Genomic DNA, 18,850 nt, shown 5'->3' on the forward strand with positions numbered 1-18,850 from the left:
CCTGCCTGTTTCCTCGTGAGTTCCAGCTGGTCCACATTGGCCTGTTCTGGTCTGTCACTATCTGTATCTTCTGGTCTCCTGCTCATCCCTTCCTGCCTGCACCCTCAGCCATAACTCATCTGTCTAGTCTGGTTCTGCTTGCCTGCCTCGCCTGTCACTACTCATCCCCTTCAATAAACCTTTTAAGTAGTAACTCTGTGTTTGGATGAATATGGAATTCATCAGCACAAATCATTATAACAACTGCCAACACGTGTAGTGACGAGTCTTTTACATCACTATGGATGAACCCCGTCATTAAGTACGCGGACGACACGGCAGTGGTGGGTCTCATCAGAGTGACCTGGCCTACAGGGAGGAGGTGGAACACCTGGTGGACTGCTGTGACAAAACAGTCACACCAGCCCACCACAGTGTGTTCAGTCAGCTGCTAAATGATATTAATTATGAAATCTTTTTTAGAGAAATCCAGTCACATTTACAGATGCCTTGATGTCCATGGATCAATAAAAGTCCGAGATATGGAGAGAATCCAGTAAGTAAAACCTTTATTTTAAAAAAGAATCGTGTCTTCAGAGGACTCCACATGGCTTATTACTTTTTGTTAAAATGGTTGACATTTATTATTATTATATCATTTTACTGGAGCTGTTCATTTAACTTTGCTGATTGAGAGGAGTCATCTCAGGTCAGCTGCTGCTCTGGATCACCCAGGATGCATGTTGGTGCCAGGTTTCTAATCAATAACTGTGAAATAGTCCTTTAGTTGAGCACCTATCAGAAGAGTCGTTAGCAGCTAACAACTGCTATGTCCTCCCAGTACTTAAATTTGTTCATGTTGTGTTTGTTACTGTGTTACCATTTAATTTCATTGTCCCAAGTAACCTAAACACTGAAACACAAAGGATTTAAAACTGGTGGAGGCTCTGTGGTTCTGCAACAGAGAGTTGTTGGCCAGCCCATCCAGTAGTCTCTTTTAGTCATTGCTGTCAACATAACAGGGCAACTTAGCAACTACATCCTTCTTCTACTATGTAGTATATGGTGTCAATGGCAAAGCAGTCAGATTGTCACCCAAGGCTCACAGTTACAGATTTAACTTCTTCAACCCAGCATGGCAACATCTCTGGTCAAAGAGCACAGATAGACTTCCCATTCACTAAGACTGTGTGGTGTTTTTTGATTTGCTGCTACATTCCTGACAAATGACAAATACATACATTGTTAACGTTTCTTATATGTCTGTTTTCACTTGGAGCCTTGCAAAGGAATTTTGTTCAAATGTACACTGTGAATGTGCAGTTGACTGACAATAAAGTCCATCTGTGTTTTTGTCTTGAGCCAATGTTTTCTGGCAGCACAGAATGATCAAAGTTGAACATTTAAGGACTTTTGAAATGACACTAATGGTAACATTACATTGGATCTCAGATAACCAATGAAGCTGATATCACATGGGATGTAACCTCCTTCAGTCCTACCTAAAGAACTCTGCTGGGTGTTTGTTTGTCTGTGCCTGTGTGCTTGAAGGAAAGAGATAATAGGACTCATGTGGAGACAACCCCCAAACACAAACACACACACACACACACACACACACACACACACACACACACACACACACACACATTTAAAATACTTACTTGACTTCCATTCATTTGCAACCCTTTCTATAGCCTTACCCTAACATTTACCACTATATACCTAACCCTAATTAACACCTCAGTCCTAAACCTAACCCTAGCCTAAAAAAAGTGAGGACCAACAATAATTCTCACTTTACACCAAAGTCCTCCCCTTGGCGGTAAAATAGAAAAAATATGTTCTCACCCAGCTGCAAGCAAATACAAGCACCCCCCCCCCCCCCCCCCCACACACACACACACACACACACACACACACACGTTGTTGATAGTAATCAGGAGCTGAGTGTTAAAGTATTTGCATGAGTTTGTCGGTAGCACTGGCACAAACACAAACACACACACACACACACACACACACACACACACACACACGCCACTGCCATCTGGTGAGGAATGTTTGCTCTGGTGGGCTCCGGTTACGGGGAGAGGGTCGTGTCCGCTGCGTTTCCTATCATAACCTTTAAGCACATAATTGTCTCAATATTTGAATTAAGAGTCTCTAATTGTTTAAAAGTTCATTTTACACAAAATCCTTTGTTTCGCTAATCAACATATTTGTTGTCTGTTTTTCTCTTTGCTAGCAAGTAAGATCTGAGTAAAAAAAAGGAGTAGAAAGAGGCTCAGCAAGAGAGAAAGTTGCCCTGGTGTGCTTTCTTCTCCCCTCCTCTCTTCACATTTACAACTCTTTCCACGGAGGTTCTCTGCTCCACACGCCCTCCTCCCTAACACCGCCCTTTCTCCTCCCTCCTCTGGGCCAGAAGAGAGGAGCGCTCAACCTGAGGGAGCCGGCAGAGCCCAGCTCACACGCTCCACAGCACATTCATACAGCTGTTCAAAGCTGAGCAACTCCTCGCCGTCAGAGCTGAAGTAGGCTTCCCTGCAGCTGCGAGGGAACATGACCTCACTGTAAAGGTTTGTCAAAGCAGCGGAAAGTGTTTTGTTTTTTTTATCTGATGAGCTGCTTGGCTTTATTTTCTCACTGCGATTATTTAGACATGTTCTGTCTATCTTATGTGTCTTTTGAAATTACTCTAATATATGTTTACATTTAGAGAAATCCTTCAGGGATGTTAGTGTGTTGGACCTGTTAAAAGCTGTTCCTGCTGAATGAATGTTGGCTTTTTGTTGTTTTCGAGTTCTTCATACTCGTCTCCCTTTTTAATGCTTTCAGACGGAGGCCGGCCTGAGACGCTGATTCTTGAAAAGCAGTGCTTACAAAAGAAGACAGACCTCAGGAAGTCTCATATCAGGACAGAGCTGAGGGAGTGGGTTTAACGCAGTCCAGACCTTTGGTCCACTCAACCCCATCCTTCAAGGTTTCACCTCTCAACCCTTGTCCAACAAGCCCCCCCCTCCCCCAGCACACTGAGCGAGGAGCATCTCAGGGGAGCAGTGGGGCTCAGTCTAGGACATTATCTCAAACACTCTTTCCATAACAGTCACCGGCAGCAGCAGCAGCTGTGCTAATGGAGGCTCCAACCCTGGCTCTGATGGAGGACCTGTGTCACCCCCGTTCTCCCTCTCCCGAGGGGGAAACGGTGTGTGCAGCTCTAGCCCGTTATGAGAACACTTTGCGAGACACGATTAGAGAAATCCACGCAGAGGTCAGCACTTTTAAGCTTGACATAGAGCGGCGCTGCGACGAGACAGCCAACCTGAGCGGCCCTCTCGGACGAGCCGTGCTTCAGCTCCAGCAGGAGAACCAGCAGCTCCGGAACCAGCTGGAAGCGCTCACGCGGCAAGTGGAGCTCCTGAATGGTCTCACGTGTGAGCGGGAGGCGGTGAGCAATAACCACAGTCAGAATCACAAGAATGAGCTGCATGACATACAGGAGGACCGTCAGGATGTGAAGGAGGTGATCTATGGAAAAGGTCAAGACAGCACCCAGAGCCGGGCTCATCACCACATCCAGAACTTCACTTTGGAAAACCAGCCCCAGCCCTACAACAGCCAGTCGAGCCCTTCATCAACCACTGCCTCCCTCCCTTGTTCCCTCACTAGCTCCAGCAGTCCTCCAGCTGCCTCCAGAGGGTCTTCCATGATACTGAGCCCAGGGACCAGCGGCAGCCCCTCCATCACCCGCTTCTCCAGCCGAGCCACCTTCGCCGTTTCCACCAAGACCAACGTGAGTAAATGCAAAGTTAGACCTTCTTAACCACGGTGTTACATCTATATTCATTCGCTTTCATGACATGCAACCTCAGTTATCTAACAGGGCTGGCTTTTAAATGACTTCCTCTTTAAGTGACAAAGACCAGACCAAATTATTTTTAGCTTGTCTCAGAACCTGTTCTGTTTGTTATCCATCTGTTCCGTGCATTGATCTGTGACGTTCAGCTATTAAGCAGTTATTTTGAAGCACTTCTTTCCTTAAACCATTATTAGGTGCTGTTGACAGTGGAGCAAAATAGCCGTGCGTGAACCGGCGCCTTGGAGTAGTATTTCCGGTTTGTTGACAGTGAAAAGAAACTCAATGCAACATTGCAGCTGATCAGTAACATTCCTTGTATCAGAAAAATATTTGTTTTAAAAGGTCATCTTAGATGAGTGGAGTGCATGTCCAGCCTTCCAGCTGCTGCTTTCAAACAATACAGGTAAAAAAACTGGCACTATGTGGCCTTGAAAATTGGCCCCACTTTCATCAACAATGCAGTGCATAGTTTTAGGCTGTGCAGCAATGTACAGGAAATCAAACGTCCGCCACACTGTGTGAAATTATGTCTATTGTGTTCTTCATTTTGCGTCCATGTAAACATTTATGTCCTCTCTAGACATGGTGTCGTTTTAATGTGTGTGGTTTGTAGCTAAGTCATGTCAAAACTGTATTTTTAACAGTACAACTCAGCGTAAAAGTGTAAGTGGTCTTAGCCGAGGAAGTAAAATGCATTTTTTTCACCATTTCCCCTCATTAAATGATGACTCATGGAAGCAGCAGTCCTGCAACCTACGTTACTTACTTCCTGTTTATTAAAAAATACTTTTTACCTTCTATACCCACTTTGTCGAGATTTGTGTCACACAGTTTACAACCGTCTGCCCCATCTTCAATATGTGGGAATGTCTCAGAATGCATTGTGGGTAGCAATTAATATCAGCATATTTGGATATATAGTAACCTTAATTCCTTTTTTATCATTTGACTTTAGCTGGCCCTTTGCCAACCTCGTTGGACAATTTATTTACCTCTAAGTAGCTTGTTTCACAGGTATGTTTTTGTATTTGGCTATTTTACAATTTTAATCACTATTTTTCTTACCATTCTGAAGATTCATGCAACATTTAGACATGTAGCATTTCTAAATGGCGTACATTTTCACAGCCATTGGCAGCGATGTTTAGCTGTTTGAACAGATTTCCTCTCCGTGTTAGTGATCAAATACTTGAGCTAATGACTTCACTCTTTGTTTGCGTTTTGCAAACATATATATATATATATATATATATATATATATATATATATATATATATATATATATATATATATATATATATATATATATAATATTTTTGTTTTTTTTCACTTTTGTTTAATTCTCTGCAGTATTTTTCTGGACTGCTCTGTATTGTTTTCATTGTCCTCATCGGCTTATTTCCATTCATACTGTTCAGCGTTTGTGAGCTTGGGCCAGTATACGTGTTTCTTTGTGTACCTTTCTAGCATCCTTGACACTGTATCAGAATTTCCATTCTGGGGACTCACTCGCTGCCTTCTGCTCCCAAATTAGCTGGAATGTCTGTTTTTAAAGCCGCTCATCCAGGCTGTTTTCAGTCTACACGCTCTTGGTAACTCTGCTGATCCTCTACCTTACATGGAAATGCCAAATGCGTTGTGTAAAATAGGTGGAAAGTTAAGACGCTGAAGCAGAAAGGGATACTTCAGAATGTGGTGAAGAGAAAATTTGGAGTTTGACTGAAACCCTCTTGCGTTGTGGCTGCGTGGATGTGTCATAGGAGACACTGGCTGTGTCGCTGTGGTTGCACAACAGCCCTCTGCCAGGATGCTTAAGGATTTATGAAGTGCAGTAATACGAGTCGAGAAGGCTCTTGGGAGGTGAGGTTAGTGTGGTTGAGTGGTTTTTCAGACCTGAAACAAATATGTGAAATCAGCGTTGTGAAACGCAGACCCTGGTTAGTCACTGTTGTTTTTGTCCTGAACCATGAGGATCCAGCTGGGAGGATTTTGAAGGATTAGTTTAAACTAAATGGAACATGGTTCTGGACTTGGACCAAAAGACGTTATCTGGTCTCAAGAGAGTATTTCTTAACTCTACAGATTAATTTATCAATGAAACTAAAAACCGGCATATTCTTGGTCTTGCTGAGTTTTTTCTTGATGACAGCACAGTTTGAAAATGTGTCTCACGATCCGTCTAAATCTGGACAGCATCCCAGTTCATCACAGCATCAGTGATGACCGAAGAACTCAAGTCAGAGTTTTATAGGCTTGTGGTTTGGAGTTATTACCAGAAATAGTTTTACTGTTGCTCTGAGATATTCTGGAAATAGCCTCATCTCAGAGGCCCTCAACAACGTCATTGTTTTTGCTTTTAATTTGTTTTACATCACTCTCTTGCGTTAATTTGCTTCAGACCAAACCATCAGGAGAAATTAATCAGACACATAAGAAACTAAACGGTGGAACATTTAGATTTTTCAAAGTTAGCCTATTGCCGGATAATTGAGTGATCTTTAGGTATTTATCGTAGGCTTTTATAGATTTGCAATGATAAACATGAATATAACTTAATGGATCGTATGATTCTCATTTTATAAATGTACAATTTCTTGCAATTTTGCACTATTCGTCTGGCTGTAAATCTAAGGCATCTGTCCAAATTTCAAGTCTTTTGCCATTTTATATCAGGTTTTCTTCTAGGATTAGGTTGTATTTATCTCCATCCATCTTTCCACGAACTCTGACCAGCTTCTCTCCCTGCTGAAAAACGACATCCCAACCGCATCATGTTGCCACCACAATGTTTCATGGTGGGAATGATCAGTACAGGGTGATGTCTAAAAATTAGCATGAAGCTGATAGTTGTCCAGAGTGACCACCAGCCTCTTGGCTGCTCCTCCGATCAGTGCTTTCCCTGCCTGGCCTGTCAGCTCACGTAGACCACCATGACCTGGTAGGTTAGAAGATTATGCCAAGTTCTTTTCACTTCCAGGTGATGGTTTGAACAGAGCTCTGTGAGATGTTCAAAGCTTGGGATGTCGTTATAAAACCAATCCTGCTTTGGACGTCCCCAAAGCTTCCTCGCTGACCTGTCTGCTGTGTTCCTTGGTCCTCTCCATGCTGATGTTCTTTAATGAGCCTCTGAGGCATTCACAGAACACCTGGGCTTATGCACACAGATGGACAGCATTTATCAATTAGGTTCTAAAGGCAACCTGTTGCACTCGCTTTATGAATGCATAATACTACACTTTTCACATTTCATATCATTCAGGGGTTTTTTTAAATCATGTGACTTGTGTAAAAGGTTCAGGGGCTATGAATACCTCTGCAACACACTGTATCATAGGGATGCAGACCTTTTAACTTATTCTGCAATCACACTATATATCATAAAATAAACACCACAAAAATCATTTGGCCTGAGCACCCACGCTCACATTATGCAAATGATTACTTCCCTCTCCTGTCTGTGCAATTTCCAAAGTATGTGCCAGATAGAGCAGAGGAATGTTATCTGCTATGAAATCAGGTGATCAGAGCCAAATTGACACAAGGCCACCTTTGTCTCTGTCTGTCTCCGTTGTGGGAGATCCCCTGCTGTTAACTTAGCACATCACACAGCATCACACAGCGCATCAGAAAGCATTCTTCATACATTACATCTGTGGACAATGGACTGCTGCTTCTTTGCTTTTATTTATTCTTATAAGCACACTTGGGTTTATAATCCCGATTGCACCTGGCTCTCAGCTCCACGTCTGTCAGTCAGCAAGAGATGAGGTGGATGCAGTTCATAAAGTTCAGCAAGCTGTTCAAACAGGTCTGATGACACCACGCGGAGGCCTTTCCCGAACAGATAGAGTAATAAGGCGGAAGTCAGCAGTGCCAGAGAGATATGCAGCGACCTGCTCTCCAGCTGTTACCGTAACGTGTCACTGGGACTCGCCAAGTCTTCGCAAAAGGACACTCATAAAAATGTCCAGCTCCTTCCAGTACTACACACCTGCAGCAAGCATCTCTGTGAACTTTGACCTCTTTTTACAAAAAACAAAGCCTTTGCTTTGTTCTCATTGCTGCTGTTAAAGCAAGAATAAACTGCTTGTTGTTTACTTTGATTCTTGGACTGGTTTATATGAATAGATGCAAAGCTTGGTGACGGTTTGCTGCGTGTTTCTGAATCACTGCAGCAGAATTCACATAAAAATGCTCGTATGAAAATCCAGCCATCTGTGAGCCTGCGACTGTCTTTGTGTGTTTCCATCTGGAAGGTTTGCAGTTTTGATAGGAATTAGCTGAGGTTAGAAGGAGGACAAAAGTCTGAAACCTCTCACCAGGGTCCTCTCTTTCCACTTCTGTTTTTAGTTCCATGCTTCACAATCTTAAGCACACATGAAACATTACAGCTCCGCTGTTTCCAGAGCAGCTGGCTCTGCGGACCATTGTGCGGGTTCTTGTGCTTCATTGAGAGTAGGTGACGTGTGAAGGGATTACAGCGCCAGCCATCCTCCTCATCCCTCCTTACATTCCTGTTCTTCCTTCTCGCCTACAGTCCTTATCTCACATCAGCAACTGTCTTCCTAGAAGCAGAAGCGCCTCATTTCTCACCATGCCGTTTTAAAAGAAGACAATCTCAATTCGATGTTTCAATCGCATTGTCCCGCAGTCAAACTTGGACTTTTCCTCTGTACATCACGAACTCAGCTGTTTCCTCTCATTCAGCCGGGACTCTTACAGACGGCTCAGTTAAGAGTGTGTTTGCCTGCCTCCTCTGCCAGCTGCTCTCCATCCCAGCTCCTCTTTGTCAAACCCGAGTCGCATTTAATCAGCTCGCAGCGTTGTACCGGGGCTGTTATGTTCCGGGGAGGATCTTCTCCCCTTGCTGAAGACATTCCTCATTTGTGCATGAAAGGGCGGGGAGGTAACACGACAGAGTTATTCTGCTCATTACATATTTATGTCTGTCTGTCTGTCTGAAGGCGCCTAGATGGTAAACAGAGTCCACCTGTATGTAGTTTAATCTCAGTATAAATCCAGCGGGGATGTGAAAGCCTCTGAGGTTTGTTGAAGAGAGCAGGAGAATCTGTTGACAGAGCATCTATTAGTTCTGCGGCAAAAGATCTGGTAAAAGGGTGATCTGGTTAGATGTAGGGGTGGGCGATCTGAAGAAAATCTAATATCACCATATCTTTGGGCTATATCGCGATGCACGATATATATCACGATATGTTCAAATAACCTTGAATAACAAATGTTTTTAGTCAAATAGGGCCTAAAGTTGCATGGGCATATCTCTGTTATGTGTGTGCGTGTTTGCGCCAGAGGGCTTTCTGGCTTGGAGGCGGAACGAATGATGCGTTCACAGAATGTGAGAGAAACTAAACTCACAGTGAATTTAATACAGCGGCTCAATCTTGCCGTGAAAATTTGCACGCGAGGGTCGCAATAAAGCCTTTTTCAATATCGCGGCGAGGAAAACTCGAGATACATTGAGTATATTCAATATATCACCCACCCATGGTTAGATGAAACCAAAATTGAACACTACATTCAAAACACTGTATGTGGAGGGGAGCTGACACTGTATGCCACCCCAAACTGACTCCTTCACTGTGAAACATGGTAGTGACGGTGTTATCCTATGGAAACACCTGCTATCCTGCTTTTCTTGAGCAGGGAGAGGGAAGCTGGCCAGAGTTAATGGCACAATGGATGGGGTTAAATCTAGAGCCATCCTGGGGAAAAAAAACCTGATGGAGGCTCTGAAAGACTTACATAGGTCAGGGCTGGAGGTTCACCTTCCAGTAGGGAAAATAAGCTTACACATACAGCCAGAGCCACAATGGGATGGTTTAGAATAGATCAAAGCATTTTTCAAGTGAAAGTCCAAACCTAAATCCATTTGACAATCTGTGGCTGCATTTAAAAAGTATTTACCTCCTATAAATGGGTAAAAAAAATAACTACAGTCTCCACACCCTGAAATCTGGTGGAGACATAGTCCAACAGGAACTGGTTCCAAAAAGTGTTGACCCAGACAGGCATAGTAGAAATGCTTGAAACACTTCCCAGATTTTAATTTAGAAAACGATTTAAAAACCACGTGTACATTTTTGTGTTGGTATATCAGATAAAATCCTCAAAAAATACATTGAGGATTGACGCTGTGATATGAAAAATGTAAAAAAAAATGTTTTTAATTTAAATAAAAGTTTAAGGTTTGTGAATAATTTTCCCGTACTGCTGTCTTTGTTGCCCTAAAATATTTGTTTTACAACTACACCTCGGAGGTAAAGACTCCACTGTACTGCACTGCGCCGGCCACATTCCGCCGCTGCTTGTGTTAATTAGCAGATGAACGAAGCAGATTAGATGAGGCAGGTCAGAGGGCGGACTTATGCTCAACATCAACAGAGAGAGACTTGATTTATGGCTCAGTGCACTGCTTGCGTCATACGTCCGGGGCTCTTCAGCGGAGTTTAGGACATTTGTAGATGCTTCAGTCTGTAACGTCAAACAAGCTTTCACTCCACAGCACAAAAGCAGCCTATTTAACACAAATAAATCATCACCAGGAACACTTTGTGACATTCTCTCTGTCAGCAGTCTCTACAAAATCAGCACAGGCTATCATTGGGGGTGGCAGACGGAGGAAGGTATAAAAGGAAAAAGCACTTTCAAAAGACTTGAGTAGCAGGCGGTCAGATTTATGGGAAATGTGGTTTTAATTCTGAGGAACATCTGCACTTTCACTACCTCTGCTGAAAGCCTAAAGCTGACTATTGTTTCAAACTTTGCTTAATCTTTGCGACGAGCATTACACGTCACCAAAAAGGATTTTATAGTAATGCAATGGTGAGGTTATAAGATTCTATCTGTTTGTCTGAGTTTTAATCACCCAAACTGCAAAAGGTCTGCATAACTGTTTTTGTCTCAGCAATTGTAGCTCAGTCTCCTTAAATCCCTGCTTGCCCAGCCATTAGTTTCATCTTCCAGAAACATTACACTACTCAAACGTGATGTTATCTCTGTCCTGTGTTTCCATGCGCACGTATGAACAGCTGGCCGCTGCAGCATTTCGTCTGTGCTGTTTTAGTTTAGTCGGGGTAAGAGATTAGGATGATGGATAAATGGTATTTTTGGAGCACTTAAAAGTCGTGATCACAGTCCAAACTGAATTACAACACCATTACACATGTGTATGGAAAACCTTGCTTGGTGCCCAGCATGCATTGCATGCAACACATCATTCTTGTGCCCCAGTTGACGTTGACACAGCAATACATTTTGGCATAATTTTCTTGATCCTGTACAATGCTGTGAAATGTGTATTTTCCTCCTTACACATTTCTACTGTTTGTGCTTTTTGTCAGAGCTAAATGTTTCCGATCATCAAACAAGTTTTAAATACAAAGAAGCTATTTTAAATTGATCATTTCATTTATTAAAAAGCGAAGAGGCAATCCAAACCAGCCTGATCCTACATGAAAAGTAGGGTCACCCCTTGATTAGTCATGAATTAAATGTGATTAACCTCATTCATTGAGATTAATGGCATTAGTCCAACCAGATCTGTAGCATGAAGAAAAGGCCTAAACAGAACCTGTTTGACAACATGAAGTAGGCTGAAAGATATGAAAAAGCAATATATCATGTGGAAATTGGAGAGCAGATAAGAAAAATCATGAACATCTAACAGCCTGGAACGGGTTCCAAATATATTTATGAGCTTTATGAGCGCCCTAATATCAAATGGAGAACATGTGGACCAGACGGGAACCTCTCCACCAACATTACTCCAAGAGCAACACTGACAACTCCTCTTCAGAAGTGATGTTTGAGGCTCCTGCTTTAGGGCTATGCATACTTCTAGAAACCATTTTTGGGCTTTGTTTGTTACTTTATGTGCACTGCTAGGTGTCACATTTTGGGTATGTAAACGAATGTGTATAAGGTGGGAACATTTGACTTGGGCCAAGTGTTGCTGATCAAAAGGATCAAACAGCCGTGCTGTTGTGATTTATGTTGGGAGATGTTAGATATGAAGATGGACCAAGGAACAGCAAATGCAATCATCACAGATTCGATGAAGTCTTTAGACTTTGTCAATACAACAACTCTCTACAGTCAAAACTGTTAGCCGTGGATCCAGTTGCTCATGCACTCGTCCATGGAGATCTGGACCATCTCATTCTTTTTGCTTTGCATTCTCTATACTGCATTTTAAACAACGATGCCGATGACGTCCAGCACTTGATGTTAGGTTAATAGCAGGTATGAACAATGCCAAACAAAGGTGGTTATTGAGTACAAAGGAGTACTGTTGACATCATCATGCAAGTTAAAATTGTCTGAAAGGCAGGGAATGTGTGGCATCTGTTCTGCTTGAGCAAAAGATCATATTTGCGACTCTGTAAAAAAAAAAAAAAAAAAAGGAAGTGGGCAGGTCAAAACTGGATCAAGTAGCCTTTCTAGATGAGAAAGTGAAGGAAAGTGAGCACAGGTGGCCATAGTCCTGCTTATTTCCAGGATAAAGTTGTCTCAAAGTTCCCCATCTGTTTCTCATAACTGTGACAAACAAATCCTAATCTGACACCCATTCCTCCATCCGCTCTGTTCAGCTCGGAGGCCCCCCACTCACTCCCAAACCCTCTCCCCCACCCGACCCCCCTTACAGCCCAGCAGCTCTGAGACCAATTCCTGGAATCTGTCTGTTTCGTGGCTGTTATTACGGTCATGAGTGAAGCAGAAAATACAGTTATCATGACGCAGAATGCAGACTCTCACAGATAATATGAGCCCATCGGTGATCCCAATCTGATTTGAATGTCCATCATTTCACCACATACTATAAAGTTATCTCGCAACTCTCGCTGGCCAGAGCATCACTGCTCTGAAGTGAAGGGCTGACAGCCCAGGCTCCTTATCTGAACCATTTGTTATAACTCTTCCAGTAAAGGGACACTACTAGAAATTTAAAAAGATGTTTTAGAAGATCAGTAGAAGTTTAAGAGGGGCAGAGCAGTAACCAGGGTTTGTGTGTGTGCACATGCTGGGGGTTTAGCAGAGGTATGCAGCCACTCCCTGGCTACCCCTGGCTCTCTTAATGACTTCCAGACAATAGGCCATGTTCCCGTCATCATCTCTGTGGAAACAGGTTAATAATAAGTGACCGACCAGTGGGACAGCTCACCCTCGCTGCCCTGCAGGACCAGAGAGACTTACTGGCACTCAGCTTGAGGAGATGATAGATTTTAAGGTCGCCTCCTTGACAACGTCAGCTAAATCCACCCTGGGAACACTTGGCTTTCATTTCCTTGTTCTCCAGCTGCAGTGTTTTGGAGTCATGCCCAGAGGGCACATTGAGGAAAATGTGTTGCGAGAGGTGGGTGAGACATTCTGAAAGGTTGGCCTCTGGGAAGATATAGACTGTTGGAGTGGTAAACATGTACCACTACCAGAGGATGGTGTTGACATTTTGGGAACATTAAGGAGTTAATCTTGCAGTCAGGGCATCATTAAGAGATAGGGGATTTGTCTTCCTCTGAAAATTACAAACATATGTATATTCTTTCATTTAATAGTAAAGCTGCTGCCATTACTGTATGCCATGTATCTTGGAACAAGAAGGAATGAATTGCATTTTGAGGAGCATGTGGTTCTCTCGTCATTAGAAAGTATGTCAGAGCATGTCAGAGAGGGAGCCACCTCATCCATTTAACATTCCAAGGTGAGTTAAATCTTCATTGGTGCAGACGGAGTGTCTGCATAGCACAGCTTGATATTGAGGATTGTCATTATTTTGTCACTGCTGAAACATAGCAGTGGTGCATATTTTAGCCCATCTGTATCATAAATGTATATATGGCATCTCAATGACTATCAGCCTGACTTAGCTAGCATACTCAATTGGATTAGCTGACTTAGCTAGGAATCCAATTGGGTAGGCAACACTGTCAGATGCATAAGGGAGACAATGCTGCAGAGGTACTGGTTGCTGAAAACTCTATACTGTCCTTTGTAATTAAAGCACAAGGCAGAAATACACAGACAGCTAAATGGTCCAAATGCCAACATGATGCCATTTTAAAGCATTACAGGACTTGAAATGATTCTGCTTGTGGGGTTTGGTCAGCAAAAAGACAATAATACAAAGTTTTATCTGCACTTCTGGCTGTTTCTAGCTCGTTAAATCTTTTACTCGCATTAATGTATGTAAAACCAGCATAATGTATATTATAGTTATCTGTTTGAATACATACATTTTAAAGGTATACACTGCTGACTGTTGCGAACAGCAATCAGCCTGGTCAGTACAACAGTTGGTAAATCCCATTGAATTATCAGCCAGTAGCTAGAATGTGGTTAAGATGGATTTGATGTTATTCTTGGATCACACTTTACATTTCAGAGGTGACTGGAATGCTGCAGGATTAGCAATGAGCACTTGTTTTTGATTCACTTTCTGGGAGGCTCTCAGAACTGAATGACACAAAGGATTATCTTATCCTTTGTTCTTTTGCTTTCTCGTGAGGCTACAGATGACGTGTTCTTTCTTCAATTTTGATAAATATAGAACGTTTTACTCAATAAGTTTTTTTCATTCCTATTTAGAAAAGGTTTGAATTTTTTCTTCATTCTAAAACCTAAGACTAGATATAAGGTTTTGCATCATTCATTTAACTGAAAAACAAACAATTTACACAGAGGTGTACACAAAACTTGATACACTTGTCCCTTTCAAAGGACCCTATAGGTTTCAGAGCTCTTAATAAGTTTTATCTATAAAGAATCGAGGGAAAATGGCTCGTAGTACTGTAAAGGTTGTTGATCCCTGCCTTTGTCAGGTTTTGAGTCGTAGATGCTGGAACAAAATGCAAGCAAAAGTTTGGGAACCAATGATGAGATGAAAAATAGTTTTAATAACCAAAATAATGACTTACAAGGCTTACCAAATACAGGGAGCAAACGGGAGGTAACACAACGGAGGATCCATGGATGGATGGATGGATGGATGGATGGATGGATGGATGGATGGAGTTCTCACATTAATAAAATTTCTTGTTGGGAAATTCAAGATGTTTGGGATAAGCTCTGATTGCAGTGTCCTGGTGTGGAGTTAAATGCAGATCTGGTCATACATGAGACATCACCGATAATGTATGATCTCACCTACAGTTTGTGCAAACAGTGTCTGGATCCCATACAGTACTGGCAGTACATTTGCTCCTGAAGATTGGGGGAATGATTCGTCTGTACTGCTGCACAGTGGATTTGTTTCTTTCAACTATGTGAAGATCAAATAGCTCATACTGAATTTAGGTTCACTTCTGATTTAATAGTTTAAGAATTAATTAAAAAAGACATCAACACAGCGCAACTCGGTATGTGAGTCTCATTCACAGTATTTGTTCTTGTCGTCTTGCTGCTGGAATCAAAGGGAGATGGAGAGAGACAGAACAGTCCCTGTTTTTCGCTCTCTTGTTTCTGTATATAAAGGAAAATTGTAGAGATTTTTCTACTGCCATAAGGATACATTTGTTAAAGGGGGAAAGGAAGTTATTTTCTATAACCATTCCAAAACAGAAATAAGTAACAAGAGATTGAGCACAGTTGCACAATAAAGGCTCAGTATGGCATTTTGTTTGCTATTAATCCATATATTTTACCACATAAACTACCATATAAATCAAAAATGTATTTATTTAAGTACCTGGCTGGCTGTGCATTGTGGTATACACTATTCAGCATCCAGCCTTGAGTCCTCCCACCACCTTGAAAAAAGGGTTATTTTTTTTACTCCATTTTACAATGAGAATCTCCACCTTATTGGTTTATCTGGAAATAAAAAAGAAACCAGAAATCCTGGATGTGCCACTTCTCTTTAAGAGGTAGTTTCCAAAAAAAGTCACATGTTTTCAGAGACGAAATGTTTATAAGGTACACGGTTCTCTGTGCGCCGACTCTCACCTGCAATTACCTTTTTAAATCTTCTAATTTCAAAGAATGTCATAGTTTTTTTCCACTCCCGACCCTGCGCGGGATTCCCTGGGATCATTCCTGGAGACAATTTGCAGGCTGCATGACTGTTCTTGAGGAACAGGTGGTTTGAATGTGTTTTTCTTCCTCTGAGAGGTTTCCCTCCCCACCGGGAAGGAAACTATAACACAGAAGTCCTTAGTCACTAATGGTTTCCTCTGATAGTTTCAAAGTTGCTGGGATGTTTGGTAATATGCTTCTGGCTTCATACAGATATAGATGTAGATAGATATTAATTTTCAAACGGGTGTTATATAAATAGTTACGTTGTACAATGAATGAGGAAGAGTTTGTAAAAGGGCAACGTTTCAAACTATACAGCATATAATAAGGGACCCATACACTTACATCACAATGCAGAGCAACATAGCAAGCTAAGAAGTCAAACCTATAAAATTCACACCCCATAAATCATCCAACAACCCAAAGTCCCATCCTACCAATGAAGAATTCTATTAATTGTTAGCCATCATTATACATCAGTACACAACATTACTCATTGGAATCATATTAAAAGCTGTTTATCAGAAACATTATTAGAACTTACAAAACTGACATCTAACATAACTGAACAGTGTAGACATCAACACACTTTTGTGTGGAGTGCCACAAGGTTTCATTTTAGGCCTTCTGCTTTTTTCCTTATGTACTGTATGTTGCCACTTGGACCTATCATAACCCTGTCAATCTAAAATTACATTGCTATGCAGATGCAGATTTATTTACAGTTAAAGCCAGGATGGAGTAAACCACAACATTGGGCCAGTCTTCAAAAGGTTTGGATGTATTAAAAGACCTGCAAAGTAATTAGTGTCTACGTACAAAGCAGATTTTCATACCAGGTGCAAAGCAATTTGCGGAACAGCGGGTGCTGTTTTGAGTGTGTGCCTCTATGAATGGGCAGATCATATTGGAATGACAAAAACCCAGAAAATTTATGACAGGAGCATATGCAAACGTAAATACCACCAGAAAAGCCATTTATCAAACCTGAAACTGATTGCTGGTGCAGTTTTTGCGTCTTTATTTAGTCAATTTGAGAGGCCCACAAAAACTCGCACACACAAAAATGCCTGAAGTCCTTGAGGCCAGAAAGGAGGCTTTGATATAATGACAAACAAAGGAGAGAAATACTCTGGTGTGAACAGATCTGGACTGTCAGAAATAACAACACAGTAGAAAAATATTGGTGGGGAAAAAGACGCTTTTCTTGGACAGATTAATACAATGCCCACAGATCATAACGAGGACTGTCCCCATTACTCAGGGACGTGTGGTCAACAGCGGGTCCACAAGTTTTGCATAACTTGAGGCAAGAGGGATTTGCTTCTCATATACACACCATTTACTCATTAAAATTGGGTGGTGTTAATCCATTTTGCACGTCTTATCCTCTTCAGATGCAATCTTTGTAGATCAGTTGCTTGTGCAGTTTTTTTCTGTTCAAAAAATTTAGTGGCCCTTATTTGGAATGTTTGGAGATCAGACCTATTGTCTCTTTGAAAACATCTTTACTATTAAACAGTAGCCAAGCCACAATCTTTTAGTTTCAAAAAAGCGATAAACAGAATGGATTTTATTTGCTTTGGGGTTCTGACTGCTAATTTCAACAAATATGTCGACAAGATTTTAAATTTGACCAGCAAATCACCTCTATAGTTTGGTCTTGGTTTCATAATCTACACCTTTTAACTAAGGTCAAGCCTTTTTTAAGCCGTTGTGACCCAGAGAAGGCTGTTCACACCTTTATCAGTTCCAAAATAGACTATTTAAATGCCACCTATGTCGGTGGTCCCCAGTCATCTCTTAGTCGCCTCCATTTTGTTCAGAATGCTGCACCTTGCTTTGAGCTCACACTCCCAGATGGGAACACATTCACACTCCCAGATGTGAACACATTACCCCTGTTTTATTTTCATTCCAATGGCTTCCTCTACATTTTATGTAAAACATTTATTTTTCATTCATTATGATTCATTCATTCGTTTATTGATTCCATCATTCACTCCAACCTTGTGAAGCTCCCCCACATTCTTGAATCTATTTTTCCTGTCAGTCCTTTAAGGCTGTGGTTATGCCATTTGCTGGTACACTTTTTCCTAGGGCTGGCCGATAATTCAATAACAATATATATTGATTGGTAGACGTATATACCAATGAAAGAAAAAAGGGTCAGTAAAAAGTTCAATAGAATAACAGTTTTCCTTTTATTTTGCATTCTAGCCATGTAGGCTGATATTACTTACTTCCTCGTTACTTCCTCCCAACCAGTCACAAACGCAGATCCAGGGACGCTCCGCCCCCTTCAAAAAGTTCAGAGAGCACACGTCTTGTTTTCTTTTTAAAAAGTTTTGGTAAAAAGTTGGTTGAATAAAAGGTTGAGTTTGAATTCAGTGTTTGTGTGGTCTGTGTATAAAATAGTTGCTTAGCAATAGCATAAAATGGTCAGGGCTGCACATATATAAAAAGTATATATTTTGAACTTATCATTATAATTATCGATATGCTTTTTTCTATATCGTCCAGCCCTACCTATTCCTATCGCACTTTTCCTTCAATTGAACTTTCTATGAATATGATTAGAGACAGAACTCTCAACATCCAGCTTCTTTAACAATTACGTTTTGTGGCTAACTCTCTTTGTCTTCTGCATATTTGTCAAGTCAGCAGTCTTGCCCATGATTGTTAATGCCAGAATAAGGGCATAACATAAAATGTATACCAAAAAAGTGCAATTGTAAAATTTGGTTTTATGTAATATTCTAACTTTCTGAGACACTAGATTTTATATCTGTAAATATTGAACTCCTCAGTATTCAGATTTTGTAATATGTACCTGTAATATCAGCATAGAGGCTCCATGCAACGTTTCATTAAAATATGTAATCATGTTCTTTGTTTGGCCTGACTTTTCCAAAGTTGGGTAACCAAATTAGTATATGTTTGTCAGACACTCTGACACTGACAGGATGCCTCCAGCTTGTTTCC

General features: G+C 41.4%; 1 protein-coding gene across 1 annotated transcript in view; it reads left to right on the forward strand.

Annotated features, from left to right (window-relative positions):
* The first annotated feature begins 2,324 nt into the window (after positions 1-2,324).
* smtnl (smoothelin, like) overlaps positions 2,325-18,850 on the forward strand; it is a 31,388-nt gene continuing 14,862 nt past the window's right edge. The window contains exons 1-2 of the mRNA XM_012857873.3: positions 2,325-2,558; positions 2,818-3,772. Of these exons, the coding sequence (XP_012713327.2) occupies positions 3,113-3,772 (660 nt within the window). The 5' untranslated portion in view covers positions 2,325-2,558; positions 2,818-3,112. The remainder of the gene's footprint in view (positions 2,559-2,817; positions 3,773-18,850) is intronic.

Source organism: Fundulus heteroclitus, chromosome 18 (genome assembly GCF_011125445.2).
Source record: "Fundulus heteroclitus isolate FHET01 chromosome 18, MU-UCD_Fhet_4.1, whole genome shotgun sequence".
NCBI classification, from domain to species: Eukaryota; Metazoa; Chordata; class Actinopteri; order Cyprinodontiformes; family Fundulidae; genus Fundulus; species Fundulus heteroclitus.